Source organism: Sciurus vulgaris (genome assembly GCF_902686455.1).
Source record: "Sciurus vulgaris genome assembly, chromosome: 13".
Classification (NCBI taxonomy): domain Eukaryota; kingdom Metazoa; phylum Chordata; class Mammalia; order Rodentia; family Sciuridae; genus Sciurus; species Sciurus vulgaris.
Window position 1 is genome coordinate 40,930,135 of NC_136474.1, and position 18,681 is coordinate 40,948,815.

General features: G+C 38.7%; 1 protein-coding gene across 5 annotated transcripts in view; it reads right to left on the minus strand.

The window, feature by feature from the left end:
- The window catches only part of ARHGAP28 (Rho GTPase activating protein 28), a 209,650-nt gene that overhangs the window by 10,172 nt on the left and 180,797 nt on the right, over window positions 1-18,681 (minus strand). For 4 of the 5 annotated variants that reach the window (XM_079109222.1, XM_079109223.1, XM_079109221.1 and 1 more), the window contains 6 exons: window positions 16,679-16,841; window positions 11,942-12,024; window positions 8,578-8,775; window positions 7,784-7,897; window positions 4,085-4,141; window positions 2,231-2,355 (listed from right to left, as the gene is read on the minus strand). In XM_079109222.1, coding sequence (XP_078965348.1) covers window positions 2,231-2,355; window positions 4,085-4,141; window positions 7,784-7,897; window positions 8,578-8,775; window positions 11,942-12,024; window positions 16,679-16,841 — 740 coding nt within the window. The remainder of the gene's footprint in view (window positions 1-2,230; window positions 2,356-4,084; window positions 4,142-7,783; window positions 7,898-8,577; window positions 8,776-11,941; window positions 12,025-16,678; window positions 16,842-18,681) is intronic. The other variant, XM_079109225.1, reaches the window with a different exon arrangement.

The window sequence follows — 18,681 nt, forward strand, 5'->3', positions numbered from 1 at the left end:
GACCTGAGGGAGGAAGTGGAGCATAACCTGCCTTTTGCTGCCTCATTGCTGTGGCTTCCCCAAGTCTCACTGCTGCTGGGGGAGGTGGCAGTTCAGCTTACTAAAAGACCCCGAGAGTGCAGACAATCCAAAATTGGGAATCAGATCCCTCTTTAGTTCTATTAAATGGGGAATGGGAGATCTGTTCCCTACTTGGTCCCACTGAAACTGTGTGGCAGTGGTGTGATTTTTCTGATGATGTTCGGTTGGAGTAGGGGTGCTACTGCTCACAAGGTTCTCTGTGGTTAGGCGCCCCACTCCAGGTCCTTTGGTAATGGGAACAGGCTCTCCTTGGAGACCCTTGTCATCTGCCTGATGTGAGGTCCAGGCTACAGGCTACTGCAGTGCCTGCTGGGGTACATGGGAGGCAGTAAGGAACCTCTCACACCTCACAACCATGTTGTTTCTCAAGGCCTCTTCTTTCCACCTTTCAGAGTCTTCCTGATTGTTGTGTTCATTTAAGAGGGAGGTCCTGGGAGGAATAGTACTTATTCCCACTTTTGGTGCTTAAGCATAAGGAGCAGTGAATAGAGAGAAAATAAGCCTCTGCTATCATAGACAAAACTGGTACCAGTTTGCAAGTTTAAAATTGAGCTATCCCTACTTCTAATAAAAGAACACCCCAAGATCTTCTGAAGAAGCTGTTTCAAAGGATTTGAATCTACCTGTAGTCATTGGTTCTCATTTGTTTTTATTTGAAGCATTTTCTTTCTACAAAAGGTCTACTTGAGAGTACAGAGGTAGTTTTGTAATATATGAAAGTAGGAATCTACTGGATACCCAAGTCCCTGGAATGCTATTTCAAGTCTTTATATGATTTCCTAGGAGGTAATTCTACAGTATTTTAGGTGCCTGGGTCAGCAGCAGAGAGGAGTAAACATTCAGGGCTCCTGTTGGCTTCTGTCTACTTTTCCTCTTTAATGTAAGCTTTTACATGTACGTGTGAGTGTGTACGTGTATACGTAGAGTGCACAAGTCACAAATATATGACTTGATGAATTTTCCAAAGTGAGTACACCATGTGGCCAACACCCTCATCTAAAAAAAGGCTTGGAGGCCTCCAACATGCTTTCTCACTATGCCCTCCCCCTGCCACCAGAAAACCACCATCCTGACTCCTAACATCACAGATGACTTTCACTGGCCAGCTACTCTTGTTTATTCTTTTAACTGAAATTTTTATTAAAATAATTGTAGTTTCACACATTATTGGAAGAAATGATGGATTCTTTGTACTTTTGTCCAGTTTTCACCAATGGTGACATTTTGCAAAACTGCAATCAGGATACTGATGATAAAATACATCAGTATCTCCCAGCTTGACTTGTACTCAATTTTGTGTGAATGAAGCTCAATACAATATTACAGAGGTTTGTTGATCCACCACACAGTGGAGTCCGGCAGCATAGTTCCAATTTCACGAGCATCCTTCATGATGCCCTTTCATAACCATGCCTGTCTTCCTCCCAAAATCACCCAAGTTAATGGCAGATATTAATTTATCCTCCATTTGTAGAATTTTTCATTTAAAAAATGCTATATAAATGGGATCAGACAACTACACACTTTTGGAAATGGCTCAGCACTGCTACTCCTTTTTAATATGAGTGGAATGCTTTTTAAGGCTATCCATGAGTTTAGACCATTGAACTATATATAAGCTACTCATCATTTGAAAATCTCAAGGCAAAGGTTTATCCTTGCATAAGCATTCCTAGACAAAAAAGGATTATGATTTATGCTCTTTATGGTTACTGATGGCAGATATCTAAAATCTAAGTATTATTCTGAGTCTAAGGATTATTAGTAGTAGATTAGTGTATTTTCAGGAAAGCAAAAACTATGGTGCACATGAGGATGTCTAAAGTAATGACATTCCTGGAAAACTATCAAGATATCTACAACTAACTTGCTTTATTTTTTTCATTCTAATAAAACATACAACTCATTGAATAAATGAAGCAACTAAGAAAAACAGTACCTCTGAAGAACCCCACTTGTAGGATTTCCTTTAGAAAACAACTTATGTGTTTGACTATTCTCTACTTTTAACCTTTATAGCCTTCTGGTAAAATTCACAAAATAATAGTTCTAATTTTTCAAAAGGTCAACTTTGCAGGTGCCTGGAAAGTTACTCATCTGGTACAAGTCACTCTTCCCTATGAAGGGACCTTCCTTCATGCTCACTCACCTGTTTTCATATTGAAATTTTGCCAATATGTCTTTAGCTTTGGTTTCACTATTGAGTTGAATGGCCATGGACACCTTAGAGAGAAGCGGAGCATGGACCCTTATGACTCCTTCCGGCACGTCAGACTGCCAATGAGGGAAAATTCAGTACATTCTGTCAAACTAGGATGAATTATCAGTTCAATGACTGCATTTAAGAAACATGAATTAGAAACCATGTAATTGGAATTAGAAAATCATGTCAATATGACCAACACTTAACCAGAATGAAGCACTGTTTTCTTTTTAACCAAGAGAATAACTACTGACCAAACTTAGTCTGGGTTTTTACTTTCACTTATTACACATTACCTTACTGTAATGCCTTAAAATGAGAAGAGTAAAACTGGGGTCTGCCAGAAAACTAATATTTCCATCCATGTCTTTATTGAACAATGTACCATATAAATCTATTTTAAGCATAATTCAACACTTAAACTATTTTAAGAAGTCAAATTTTTGAAAATTTTAGGAATCAATTCTCAAATACCCTGTTTTCTTAGTTAGTGACCATGAATGGCCAGCCCAAATAAAATTCCACATGGGCACTTGAAACTAGCCTGCAAATCACTGTACAGAGAAGAATGTGGACTTTGTTGGGGAAGAAGGTGGCTTTGCTTTTGTAAGATGTGATTGGCAGACCTTGAGACTTCCAGCTAAATGGAATATGCACAGGGTTGGGCTGCTGTCTGATTAACAGAAGTTTCTGTCTTGTCAGAGTAGAAAACTCCATTTGTTTAAAAAAATTTTGAATCTTTTAACCATTGATTACCTGGTAGAGGAAGAGAAATAAATTTCTATTTGAGAATCTGGCTATTCCTCGGGTAACTGTTCTAAAACTCTACATTCTTAAAGGAGGGCACTACTGATGAAGAAAGTACATAGGAATTGACTCTAAACATACGATTGAAAAACAACATTATAGGGTGAACTATTTCCCTAGAAATCATGTTTTGAAGTCCTAACCCCAAAAACTTCAGAATGAGATCTTATTTGATTATAGTAATTACAGATGTAATTAGTTAAGATGAGGTCAAACTGACATAGGTGAACTCTTGATCCCATGTAACTTGTGCCCTTCCAGAAGTGGAAGAGAGACAGGGACACACATCAAAAGAATGCTATGTGAAGATAGAAGCGGAGATTGGAGTGGTGCATCTATGAGCTAAGAAATGCCAAGAACTGTTGGCATCACCAAAAGCTAGCAGAGAGGCCTGGAACAGACCTTTCCTCACATCCCTCAGAAGACTTGGTCTTGCTGACATCTTGATTTGGACTTTTAGCCTCCAGAACTATAATTTCTATTGTCTTGAGCCACCCTGTTTGTGGCGCCTTATTATGGCAGACTTGGGAAACTGTAACAATGGTTTTTAAAAGGGTCGGTTCTTATAACATTTTCCTAGTATTATCAGCAAGAATTGAGGAAACATGCCAGAAAATGGATGCTGAGGGATTTGGATTTGAGAGGTGGCAGAGTCCCCGGCTCACTGCAGCCAAGACTGTACTCCCAAAATATTCCTTGATTATCTCATGTCCTTCCCCTCCCAACTCCGCAGGCAGAAGCCTCTGCAAGATAAATTTCACACTTTGACATTATTGGACCTATGATCATAACAATTCCCTTACAACTTTCAGTGGCATTCGCACTTGTATACAGGATTCCTAACCACACCTCTATACAACTGATCTATGTTCCATGCTACAAATGTCAAGTTTGAAGGATTGATCATGACCAAAATTATACAGGAATGTGGTAAATGCAGCCAGAGAGTATGTAGGTTGTTAATAGGGGAAGGGAAACTATTTGTTTTCTTACCATTCTTCTAGAAGAGGGTGATTTTTGTAGTACCTTTGATGTCTTGGGGCTTGTAACCTAAAGAAAACAGAATTCATGTTGGGAAACAAGCATATGCTGCTTGTGGAATCTGGTACAATCTTTATGGAAAACATTTTGGCTGTATTTATCAAGTTATACAGTGCATATGAATTTTGACCCCATACTTCTCCATCTGTAAACTTATCCTACAAATATACTTCATTTGTGAACAATAACATAAGCAAGTTTATTCTCTTTAGTACAAATTATAATATCAAAAGATTGGATGCCATCTAACTGTTCAACAATCTGGGGATGCCTAAGTAAACCATAAACCTATGGAAAAACATGCAAAATAAGCAAAGAAGCAGGCTTTGGGAACTCATGCAATGACAACTATGATTTCTTAAATCATAAGGCAAGATGCAGGACAGTGGTTCCTGTTTGTTATCATTCATGTAAAACAGGGAAGAACATGTACAGTTGACCTTTGGTATCTGCAGGGCATTGGCACCAACATGCATGGATGCTCAAGTCCTTAATATAAAATGCATAGCATTTGCACATAATCTAGGCATAGCCTCCTCTGGATGACCTAGGACAACATATATGCTATGTAAATAGTAGTTATATTTTTAAAGGAATAATAACAAGAAAAAATGTCTACATGTTCAGTGATAATGTGATTTTTTTTCTTCCTGAATGTTTTAAATCAGATCAGCAGAGGTGCACATGGACACAGAGGGTCAATTGTATTCATATTTGCCTATATGTGCACAGAGCATATGTGAAAGTATATATACTTGTATGCTCCTGTGTAGACACATTCTATTATTGGTGAAATTATTTGTCTTTGGGGGGGGTAGTCAAAACTGGCTAATTTTTTCCCAGTCTTTTCCAGCTTTTCAATTCATAACTCACTAAAGACCTATCTATTCTAACCAAAATTAAGAATTAAAAACACAGTATATTGCTAGGTGTGGTGGCGCACACTTGTAATCCATGGCTCAGGAGGCTAAGGCAGGGGGATGGTGAGTTCAAAGCCAGCCTCAGCAACTTAGCAACTTAGTGAGACCTTGCTTCAAAATAAAATATAAAAAGGACTGGGGATGTGGCTCTGTGATTAAGTGCCCCTGCGTTCAGTCCCTGGCAACAAAAACAAACAAACGGCTCCCCCCATTATATTATAATAGAGCTTAAGAAAGACCATTTCTTCATTTTTAAGTGCTTCCTTCTGTAGTATTTATAAGCTTTATGTTTGACCTTGGTGCTACATAAAACCAATCCACATACATAATCCCAGATAGTAAAAGAACTGACTCTCATATAGCAATATAAAGTTTATAAAGTGCTTTACATACACATTATATGAGTCAAACATAGTGATAATTCTGTGATATAGATATGACCTTTCTTCCAATTCATAAGATAAAAAAAAAAAAATTGAAGCTCAAAGAGCAAACGAAATTTTCCCATGCTTATAGGTAGTAACTGGCAACCAAGCCTCTTCTTCAGCTCCACGTGTATCATATTTGTGCCATTAATATTTTTCCAAGTGAAAATGACAGCATAAGAAACTCTAAAAGTCTGTCCCTCCATAAAAGCAATGGCAAGCACTGTCAGTATCAACTTTTCAGAACTCCAGAGGCTGACCCAAAGGTTGCAACCAAGGGAGTGTCTGAATAAGAAAAACAACTGAATCTCAGTAAGAAAGCTTTGTGGTGTTTCCGCTTACACTCTTCCCATCCCTTCTCCCTAGCTCTGCAAAAGCCTTGAAGACAACAGCCTGCATTCCTGGTACAGGTAAGGAGGGAAAAAAATGGACATTATTTACAAGGAATCCTAATAAATTGTTTTGACCTGTCTGGGCGCTCCCTGGAAGACTGGTTCAAAACACACGCTTCATGCTGTCTAACTTGGAACCTGACCTGTGCTAAGAGGTGTACTATTGAGGACATTTATAGGCAAACGCTACAGTCACAGTTGCCTGATGCAGTGAATAAGAGCTGGGGAAAACAGGTACGTGAAAATCCTGAAAGTCAAGGCTGGGGACTGAGATGCATTGGGGAATAATGGTTTTGAAAAGCTTTGACATATCTGAGAATTTAAAGGGCTAAGTGCTTGCCCAGTAATGGAAGCACAGGACTGAAAAGACCTGGAAAAGGCATAAACTCTAGCCTCTGGCTGACCTCCAGACTCTGTGCAAGCAGGAGGCAGAAGGCTCAGGCAGAGTTAGAAACTGCTTGGTGGGTGTGGGGCGGGGGCCCCAACACTCACATAGCTCCTCTGCAAAGACTGTGAGGTTGGTTTGTTTGTAGGCATTGAACAAAGCTCCCATCCAGGCATCAGCTAGCCAATAAGCTAAAGGAGCAGAGAGTTCAGTAGCCACACAAAACAGTACAGACATTAATAAACTTAGTTCAGCAGAAAAGTCACTAAGCAGGTACAAAAGCAGTGGCAATCGACTCTGGGCAGGGGGAGGGATCTGATTTCTAAAGCTGCCACATTATAATATTTGGAATGTTCAGTCTTCAACAGAAAGTTAGTAGACAGTCAAAACAGGAAAGAAAATATGGCCCGTATATGCAACTACTGAAAATAGAAGTTTCAACATTGTGAATATACTTAAAAAAAAAAAATCACTGAACTGTAGACTTTAAAAGGTTAAAATGATTAATTTAATAGTTTAAATTTTTCATGAATTAAAACTCTCCCCTTCCCGAATTCAAGTGTTGGTTCTCCTTATGTGAAGTCACTTTACCTACAATCCATAAAGGACTACAACTCTTCATCACAACTGTAGTTAATCAGGTAACAATACTGCCTCCTGCCTCCAGCCTCCCTGCCTCCCTGCCTCAGTGTTTACTGCCCTCTTTCTCTGGACAAACATCCCATCCTTTCTCTCTTTTCAGTGCTACCCAGCCTTCGTGATATAGCTTGCATGCCACTTCCTCCGTCAAGTCATCCATGATTCCCCAAGCTGGAGCACTATCTTTATCCTCTGCACAACCCTGGAGCACTGTCTGCAGAGTTGGTCTGTCACTCATGCACACTCCTGGGTATTCATGCCCTTAGACACACTTGTTTCTCACATTAGGTGCAAGTTCCTTCAAAGGCAAAGTGAGTTTCAAGAATCTGGATCCTCCTTAAGGTTGAATGTAATCAATGCTTGACATTCAAGTTAAACTGAAGCAATAAAGACATTTCTTCTAAAACCTGTTTCCATTATGTACCTTTACACAAATAACTGTGTTAAATGAAAAATTCCTGGGAATGCAATTAATTTACAGAAAATCATTTGGTGATTCTCTCTCCTATAATTCAATCACTAAGGAGATCTCTTTCCCTACTTATTTGACATACTGGATCCTGGATTGCCCTTAAATCTAGTTCACAAGGACAAAAATGTCGACTTGTAGCTTTTTTGAGGACCATTTTAGCTGTTCCAGCAATTCCTTACCAAAATGTTAAACAATCTTCATGACATACGTATCTCAACAATGTCAGTCAGAAAGCACAAAATTCAACCAACAGAAAGACTACAGTACTCTCTTTATGGACACACCTCCCACAATGTTGATAGTCACAAGACCATACATACAATTTTTGGTTCTAAATTACCAAAAGTTACTTTGGCCTTCATTTGAGGAGTAAAAGTCTAGAAAGTGAGCAGTGTTGAGTTCCCCTTGTTGCTCTCACCTCACGTTCTATGGTCTTCCTCCGGAGCAGCTTTTTCACACTTGGGAGCTGCTTTTTTAACAACATGGTGGCTTCATTCATCCTTCTGACTTGGGTGATTAAGAAAGATGGAACCTGGAGAAGAAAAATAGCTTGATTAAAGGGAAACCACTTTTAAACCTCCCTCAGTTATATTAGCTTCTCCACGCCACTCAGCATCTTGGAACCAGGAACTGTGGCATTTGACTTGTAGAAGTTGGGGGTGTGGTGGGGGAAAGATTTCTGTTCAAGAGGGAAAACGTGCTAAAAAGGAGTTCTCATAGAATGTACAGGCATCGCTCGGTACTCAAGGCAGACTAACTGGTTCCTGGGATACCCTCAGATACCCAAATCTGAGGATGCTCAAATCCCTTCTATAAATGGTCTAGTATTTGCATATGACCTATGCATATACTTCCATGTTCTTTAAACCATCTCTAGATTACTTATAATACCCAGGACAATGTAAATGCTATGTAAATACTGTATTGTTGAGGGAATGATGATACAAATGATCTGTACATATTCAGTATAGATAAACATATTTTGGAAATATTTCCAAACATTTCTCTGAATTTTAATCTGTGGTTGGCTGAATCTGGAGCTGCAGAACCTGTGGATTTGGAAGGCTGGCTGTATGTGGTCAGTATAGCATCTGTCTTCTCAATTTCCTCCCTCTAACTAAGAGGGTTGTGTTCAATCCTGGAATCCTTATATCTCCTGGTGCTGGTGGACTTTGGAGGGGAGCCTGACACAGTCATCTTGTTGCTACTCACCTTCCATAGAATTTTCTGGTACTTAAGCATTAGGCGAATGATGTGGGCTGCGGTGTTTGCTAACAGTAATTCTTCATAGTCAGAATGTTTGCTTCTGCTGAAGAAAAGGTTTGGTGCCATTACAGTGGAAATGTTCCACATACTCATTCGGTTTTTTGATTCATTGGCAATCACTTTATTGAAGAAAGTCATGAGGGCCTAACAAGAAATAGCATTGTGTCACACTACTGTAAACTGTCCGAAGGTTCCAGTGGCAGCGACCACTCATTTCTATACCCATTCACTGTGCCACTGCAAAACTGTCAAAAGTGTAGAATGCATGAATGTGTCATATTCCCCACAGACAGCTTAAAAGTTCTAAGAAGAAAAGTGTATTCAATTGTTTATTTCATAAAATAACTCCAGTTTTAGATAATTTATTATTTGGTGGGTCTCTACAAATTATAGTTTGCATTTTGTTATTTCTTTTGTCCTAAACAATTTGACAAATATCAAAATTAAACATAAAACAGGGAGCAAAAACTCTGTAGCTCAAATAAACATGAAATGCAGCATATCAGGGGGATAAAGTAATTCTTCAATAAAACCTTTAATGTGAAGCATTACCGTTAAAAATGATTTACTGTTTCCTTGAGAAATAAAACCCATTTAAACAACATGAACATTTCATTCTTCTGCCCAAATGTAAATTTGGTTGAAAAAGTTTAAAAATTTTACTTCTGGGTGATATTTTTCTACTGTTAGTCATTTCTGAAATCTTCAACTAGCCACAGGCAAATAATGTTTATGTACAGCTGTTCTAAGCAGAGTAGAAGGAAGGAGGAAGATAATTTGAGAAATCTTGTTAAGTTTGCACAGCCACCGAAGTATAGATTCTCACCTTTAGAAATTCACCAAGAAGACTGAAGTCTCAAAAGGAACTAATCTTTGGTTTTACAAATTTCAATTTTACTGCAATTATTTGTCATTGAGAAAATGCATAGCATATGATAGCAATAATAGTTCATTATTTATGTGAATAGTTTAGTATTTATCTGAAGATTTAACATAAGGCAGGCATTATTCCTAGTGCTTTATACTTATTTGCATCCTTCTAAACCCTAAAAGGTTGCTACTACTATTAATCCTATTTCACAGATGAGGAAACTGAGAAGGGCCCAGTAGCTTTTCCCGGCCCCAGTTAATTAACTGGCAGAGCCAGGATCTGAACCAAGGGAACCAGTTCTTGAGCTAGCATTCCTTTATTTCTTTAAATATTTTTTTAGTTATTGACAGGCCTTTATTTATTTATATGTGGTGCTGAGAATCAAACGAGGTGCCTCATACATGTGAGGCAAGTGCTCTACCACTGAGCTACAACCCCAGATCTTGAGCTAGCATTCCTGACCTCTACACCACACCATTATATCCAGGCACAATGCATATGTGTGTGGGTACATGTGCATGAGGGTGCACGGACATGGTGTACATGTTAAGTATGAGCATTTATAACATCACCAGTTCCATGAACTTTTGGGAGGATCCTCTGTTAGAAATGTATTGGATTCTCTTGACAATTGCTGCATCCTCAGTTATATGAAAGGGTAGATGAGATTTTGACTCAGATATGTATTTTTTAATTTAAAAATTAGCTGGGCACAGTGATGCACACCTGTAATCCCAGTGGCTCAGGAGGCTGAGGCAGGAGGATCGCGAGTTTGAGCCAGCCTCAGCAAAAGTAAGGTGCTAAGATCCTCAGTGAGACTCTGTCTCTAAATAAAATACAAAATAGGGCTGGAGATGTGGTTCAGTGGTCTAGTGCACAAGTTCAACCCAGGTACCTCCAAGCCCCGCCCCACCCCAGAAAAGCAGGAGGATCACAAATTGGTAAACACCCTCAGCAACTTAGTGAGACCCTATCACAAAATAAAAACTAAAAAGGGGTGGGCAATGTAGCACAATGGTAGAACATCCCTTGGTCCAAACCCTAGTACCACAAAAATAAAACTAAGTTTAAAAAAATTGTGTATTCAATATTTAGCCAATCATTTATTTAAATCTCCTTTTAGAAGCAGGACTGAAAACCTAAAGTAAAAACTTAATAACATACAGAATTTATATATACCTTTAATTTAATTTCAGTCTTTAGGTTCTAAATTTGAATATAAAATGTATGTTAATATACCAACTTTATATTCAATGCCAAATATGTTTACTCAACTAATGATTAAATCAGAAATAACACAGCTATAAAACTAAAGACTGCATTGGAGTAGAGTCCCTTTAAATTTCCACTTTTCTTTTTAGAGCTTGACTAATAACTTGTTTGGACACTGCCTAAAATAACCATTGACTCAGATATTGGGCACCAGATGAATTTTTGATTTTGATAAAATAACATTGTTCAGACAAATCCCCAAAATGAGCTAATGAATTTCTCTTTAAAAAAGTTAATGAATTATATTAGAAACTGACATTTTTATGGCTCTTATATGTTGAGGATATAATCAACACATAACTGACATAAATGTTTTATACTGTGTTCGGGAAAGGTCCTCACCACAGAGTGTCTGACAAGAGGCAGCACAGTTTTGTTTTCAGCATATGTTTACTGGGCTCAATATTATGCACTTTTCCAAAGATTCCAAATATCTGTACACTTAAAGTTTCTATTGCATACAGATTTATCTCGGAAATGGCAAGAGAAATGTTTTCTTTTCTTTTTTTAACTGTCAAAGAGCAAAGAAATAAATTTGAAATAAAGGGAGGGATATCTGGAATGAAGAACTATGAAATATGATTCTATCAAATGGTCTGTTATATGTTAATGAACAAATCACTTCTCTCAACTTCATTTTCCTAATCTGCAGAATGGCCAGATTCTATCAGGGGCTAAAATTATGAAATTCTAAAATTACTTACTTTGTATTATCTTCAAACATTTTAAAACATGAACATTTTAGAAATTTCACTTAATTCAATGACTTCAAGTTTCCTCCCAAAGACACCCATCATATATATATTTTTTGTCACTAAAGTGAGCAGCCGAGGAGCTACAATAACAGTCTTGTATTTCACAGGTTTCAAAACGGCCTCATTTACTTCTGACATTGTTCCATTTAAACCCTTCATCTTTGTCTCTTCTCCTCCTTCTAACACCTAGCCAGTGCCCTGCACGTGGGCAGACACTCAGTATCCCTTGGATACTGCTTCTCTTCCCTTCTCTTCCTCAGCCCAGTGGCAGTGAGAGGGTGCAAAGGCAGTAAGGTTACAGCCTGCTCAGATGGCTCTGTAAATTGTCACCTATTTTCAACTTTTCCCGGAGCAGTCACTTCTTCTGAGCAATATGAGCCCCATGACAGACCATGAGGTCAACACAACATACCTGGGCTGTATCCCTGTTGGCGTCAGGCAGTGCCATGACCATCAGGTGCAATGCTTGAAACTGCACTTTGATGTGAGGCCCTCCTAACAAGAAAACAGAAATGATCACACGTTTGAAACAACATTGATGTATTCTGACAGTGTTTCTTGCTAACATCTGGTGGCACAGGAGGGCTCCTGACAGCTTTCAGTGGTAAGAACTCAGGTTCTGCGCTCAACAATGTAAATTTGTTCATTTGGACAGGAGCCTCAGTCTATCAACTCCCCTTCACATCCCACAATGCCACTGTAGAGGCAGGTGGCCAACCAAATCCTTAAAATAATCCCAGATTTGTATAGCATCTCCATTTTCAAAGAATTTTAATAGACCTTGCCTTACTTTTATACCATAATACAAAGTCTGATGCTCAATTTAATAGCAGAAAAGTCAATATGCAGCAGGGTATAGTTATTAAGAACATTCGTTACAGAACCAGGTTCAGATCCTATGTCTATTACCAAATCAGTGTGTGAGTTTGGGCAGGTTATGTAAGACCTCATAGATTTCTTTTTATCTACAAAGTGGGAATAGTCATCCTACCTACCTCACAGGGCTGATTTGAGGATTAAATGAGTTAATAAATACGCTATGTTTAAGTCAGTGCCTAAATATAGTCATGGCTATATGTGCGTGCTCTTGCGGTCAGTGTCACCAGTTCTAGCTGTTACAGGGACATTTAAGGAAGGTGTCTATGGTTTGATCTTTGGAGACTGTTAAGCAGTCTATTCCTTAAAGTCGCAAGATGGCGCCAGAGGGTTGGATTTATATAGAGGGAGCCCATCCACACAGGATAATCCACAAGCAGCCATGCTGAAAATTTGAAGTACACTAGAGAATCCAGGCTTTCCTTCATCTTTCTGTATTCTCCTCAGAATGGTCTCTTGGTGAGGAGTTCCTGCAGGAAAGCATTATGTGCTGGAATCCCTTGGGAGTTCTCAAGTTGAGGAAAATCTATTTATATTCAATGGCTGAAAGGCAGGCAGTTGCTTATAAAGTTACTGAGCTTCACAGCAGTGGAGATGCTTGTGACAAGTCACTAGGCTAGTGGAGATTGTGTGTACTGGAGTTAGGGATGGGTGACAAGTGTGCACAGTCATGTAACAAAGCAGCAGTGAGAGGCATATTTATAAGGATCAGACCACATGCTCTTAGCACAACCCACATATCGTTTAGATATGTATGTCAAATTCGTAAACAAAAAATTACATAAGTTCAGGATGTAATTGAAAACCACCAGTGCACATTGACGTGAGCTTGCCTGAATAAGATCCATCGAGAGAATGTCTCCATACAGAGCATTTAGGGACAGAGAGACATTATTTTAATACATAAACTGCAGGTTGAAGATTGTCTCTAATCTTCCAACATAATACAAAAACACCTCTGGGTGGGGGAAACGAGAGATGCAGATGTAGGCTTGGGAGCGCTCTATTTCCATCCATTTCACAGAAATTATGAAGTTCTCTTTACAATTAAAAGTTTCATTTGGCAAATAATCCATTTTCATTTTACTGAGGAAACTTGGCCCTAAACCGTTCTGTGGTTAATAGTTTTGTAGTTAATTCATTTAATTCATCCTAGTAGAGAACATTCTTTTTCCTGAGGTCATTATTCTCCCAGAAAGTTATTAACACTTTCCAAGAAAGTATATGAGCCTCAATTGATGAGTCTTTTAATTGTACAAGCAATTTTGGGGCCAAGATTGAAAAGAGAAAGTAATTACACAAGTGGGAAAGAATCTGTGCTCTATGAACTCCATTTGAGTATCAAAAGGGTTGCTTAAACACACACGCACGCACGTGTTCACAATTCTCTTCAGAAAGTCTCGTTACAACGAGAGCTTCCTTCAGGTGGCAAAAAGGCCATTATTTCCTGCTGGTTGCAGGCCAGAACTCTGGGCTTCCTGCAGGGTTATCTGGTATCAAATCAATCACCTGCAATATGGTATTTTTCACTTTCAAAGTCCTACAAAGAAGTGTGGACTCCTTTGTGAACCCTTTCAGGTGATTTTTCAAATTATCCCCCCGACAGTGAAGTGCACCGGCTCAGTCACAGAGCGAGTAAGGGTGGGAAGATTCATTTATTCATGTGCCTTCCTTAATGTGATTCTCAGAGTGGCTCTGACCATTGGAGGGCTGAATCCTCCTTGCATAATTCATATTACCAAGACTCGCAAACAAGTAAACAAAAACACAAACCCTCTGTGGCATGGCTTCCTTTGATGACTTCTAATTGACATATGAACCACAAAGCAAAGGGAAACTAATAAGTTTGCAGTCCATTTTCTAGGGCAGCAAACATCATAGAAAATCCTGGAAAAAAATTTTTTTTTAACTTAAAAAGAGGAAATTCTGTTTCTGTTTTGGCTGAGTGAGCTCCTACTAAAATCAACCATCCTAAATAATCTTCAGACTAAGTACAAAATCAAGTTACCTGGGCCAATGGAAAGTGAACAAAACAGGCCAGCTCAGGAGGGGAATAGGAATCAGCACAGGGAGAGTGTCATGTTTACCTGGCTCCTAACCTGAGATCAGACCACAGTCAGGGCTGTGTAGGATGCCAAAAATGCAATAAGGACATAAGTAAATAATCCTACTCTCTCTGGCCTGAACCATAGCGTAGGGTTGAAGGCAACCACAGTTCCTGGAAAGTTATGGAGCAGTCAAAAAAAGGAGGGATTCAGAGATGGAAGGCCCTGTTTCTGGAATAAACTCCACCCAAATCAATGGCTGACCCATGAACCATGCAGGTGTGGGACAGCACAGCAGAGATTGGATAACAGAACTGAGACTTGCTGAGCTGCAGTCCAAATGACACTAGCAACTAAAGTTCAGTCGAGCAAATTACCAGCTTAAAACAGCACAAACAAACCAACAAACACTCTTTAGAGGATTATTACAGAATCCAGTCTCCAAACACACATTCATGATGTTCCAAAGAGAATTTAAACTTACTTGACATACAAAAGTAACAAGGAATTATAATCTATTCTCAAAGGTGAAGACGGAGATCACACCTGAGATAACCCAGCTAGATACTGGAACTAGCAGACTGGTTTTTTTGTTTCTTTATTTGTATTTTTGTTGTGGTTGTTTTATAGTACGGAGGATAAAACCCATGGTGCTTTACCAATGAGCTACCTCTTCAGCCCTTTTTTATTTAGGGAGAGGTTCTTAAAAAGAGGCTGAAGACTGGTCTTGAATTTGCAGTCCTCCTGCCTCAGCCTCCCAAGTTGCTGGGATTACAGGTGTGAGCTACATACCCAAACAGGGCTTTTGAAGCAGCTATCAAAATTATGACCGACGAAGCAAAGAAAATGATAGGGCATCTCAGTGTATGAATAAAAAATATTTAAAACTCACCAACTGAAAATCCTAGAACTGAAAACTAAAGAACCCCACAATTACCTTTAATAAAAATGACTAAAATAATGACTAGATCTTAGGGGAAAAAAGAAAAAAGGTACTGGTCACAGACTACATATTTGAATTAAAGCTTAGAAAAGGGTTGCCTTGACTATTATAGTCTCTTAATAAAAGACACAAAGGATTATTTTGTGACTCTGGTTCAGTTAAAAAATTTTAAAGACAGGGAACTTATAATCTTTTCAGACAAATTTTCTTATATAGCTTAGGATCTATGTTATTTTATTTCATTAATATTTTAGTTATTTTATAGTTCTAGTCAACCTGCAGAAGGTGTGAACTATCAGATATAAATATCACGTGTTAAGCTCACATTAACATTTTAAAATTTGCATTTCTGGCTGACATTTTCAAATGAAAACTTTTCCCATTAAAGCCTGAATTTGGTTCTTTTTTCCTGCATGGTGACCATTACCTGGAGCTGAGCAGTGGCCAGTTTCTGTAGATGGGATGTGTCCTCTTAGTTTGGTCACAGCCCTTTTCCGTTCATGTAGAATGACCATTTACTTAACGTACTCACATATTCTTAGGCTCGTGGTCCCTGACTTTACCAGGTTAGTAGGCAAAGCCCCTAATACCCAACCCATTCCACTTTTCTGAATTTTTCTCTTGTCATATCCTCTAACAATACTCAATCCTTAATATCAAACATTTAAATTATTCCCTGATTGCCAAATACTGCCACACAGTTCAATTTTGTGCATTCTGTCAAGTACCTCATTTAAGATCTAAGTGATGAGACTCTGTGATTTTCAGAAACACTGTGATATTATGATTTTCAGGAAAAAAAATGTTTCACACTTGTTGCATGTTGCATTGTCAGACACAGACAGATTTAAAGAAGGGAGGGATCTCATGTTTTTGAGGGACTATTACACACAAGGCACTATTCTTGATGCTTTTATTCAATACCCACAATGACCCTGACAAGTTATTATTTGCAATTTATAGGTGCAGCAGTTGAAGTTCAGAAAGTTTGCATGACTAAGAGATGGTTACACAGGAAATCAAACCTTAAGAGCCTCACCCTCCTGCAAATCCCTCTGCCCTTTAAACTAACACAAAGCCCTCTAAATCATATCTACCAAATTTAAATACATTAGTATGTAAATGGATGAGTGTTTATGATCAAACTTAATATTTCAACCAAGCATCGTCAGGAAACAGCGAATCGATACATTGTGGTCACATGTCATTGGGCACCTCTCTTCTGTTCTGTAACTTTATGGACCTAAGCTATGAGGTCAATTCACATTTAACATCTTCCACTTACTTTCCATTAGAGTGATGAAGGCAGGTATATATTCCACAGGGAAGAGAGAAGTGGGTAGTTCTCTGAAAAATGCTTTCAACATTACTGCTGCTTCTCTATGGCACATTTTATCCCATTTAAATTTATCAGCATTGAACTTGGCATCCAGTTCTTCACGGTATTGCTGCAAATCAAGGAAGACAGCAATGAGATGTAGTGCGTTTTTACTACCTGACGCTCTTTATCCCCTTTGAACACTATCATTAATTAAACAATTTTTGCACATAGAGTGATAACGCAGAATCTATTAAACTTTTTTGCAACATGATTAAGAGAACTGCATGGCTGATTATGAATGAATTTTTAAAAATGGTTTTGAGAATATTTAAAAAATAATGTTAATCTTGAACTATACAGTATAAAATTTCTTTACTTAGGTCATAGTTTCCTTTCTTTGGTTTTGGCAGGAAACCACTATCCCACGTGATAAATGCACTGCTAGATTTTGACAAAGTCCCCATTCCCTTCTTCTCTTAATCCCTTCTGCCTTTGTCACTTCTATTTCTAAAGTAGATCTAGAATGTGCACCTCTCATACAGAAGGAGAAATATTCACATACAGAAGGAGAAATATTCCAATAAAGTACCTCTGACCTCACTACACCATGCAGGCCAATGACATCTTCCTGGAACAGTTACAGCAAAGTTTTATGCCAAGACACACACATGTCCTCCACATGTTTGCATGCCTGCCAAATCCTTCATAAGCTTTGGAGCACTGTGCAAATACTTCAAAAAACAAACAAAAAAGTACTAAGCCCCCAGAGGTTCTACTTGTCTTACAAATTTTACATTATCAGTTCATCTGATTATCTTGCCACCCATTATTTCTAAAGTCAAACTCATTTTCTCCTGCTCCCTTGAACTACAAGGTTTACCTATTATAATAGGTAATTAGTCAGTCTCCTGACTGACACTAAATGCTCTGAAGAGGATACTTTGACAGAAACTCTGAAAACCCTTAGAAGCCTAATTCTTCTGGCTTTGAACACACTCAGCCAAAGTCAGTCCACACATCTCACCTTTTCCTAACATGAGCAGTTTATTAATATGCCAGGCACAGATGCTCTCGTGGCTCCCAGAGTCTGTAAAATGGAGATCCTTCATATGACAAGTTACTTACAGAGATATATGAAACTGAGATCCACCCTCCAGCCTCTACCAATAAGTCAAAAGGACATTTCTACAGCTAACCAAGAGATACTTTGCTGATAAATACACTGATTCCAGTTGTCCTGAATAAAGGATGTCATGCATCAGATTAGCTCTGGAAAAGAAAGATGCATGAAATCTATTCTCTGCTTTTCGGTGTCTTGTACACCAGTGGAGGGGACCATTTCATGAATTGATAATACAAATTTGGAATGTAAATACTACAAGAAAGTTCACATATTGGCACTGTAACAGCCATCAGAGAGAGTAAACCAAACTGCTAGAGCCAAATCTTGAGGAATTGCCAGAAAAGAGGACACACAAGGGCATGCTGGGTAGAAAGAGCAGCTTGAGCAGTGACAGGTACTCATGGACATCCCAGTGTGCTTGGAGAGCCCCAGATTGGTCAGTATTGCTGGAGGAAGGAATGAGCCTGGGAAGCTGGCCATGGACAGTCCGAAGGGGATGGGACTGCTTCCTGTAGTCAGTGAGGCAACTTGGGACATCGCTAAGCTGGAGAATGACAATGTTGGATTAATCTTTTGAGGACATCCAGACTGGAAAAATTATTTGGGGAATTTAGGGTTTGGCACAGATCAGAAGTAAGCAAAAGAAGTAATGAAAACATACAACATCCACCAAAGGACTATTACCAACCAGTTATAGGTAGAAAGGAGAGAGATGCAGGTGAGTTGAAAGAAAAAACAGGAGGAAGAGCAAGAGTTTTCCATCAGTTGCCTAGTACCCCTACAAAAGGGAAGGGACAACTGTTCTTCAAATGGGTAGGAAAAAGCAAGAGCAGAAAAATTCAGA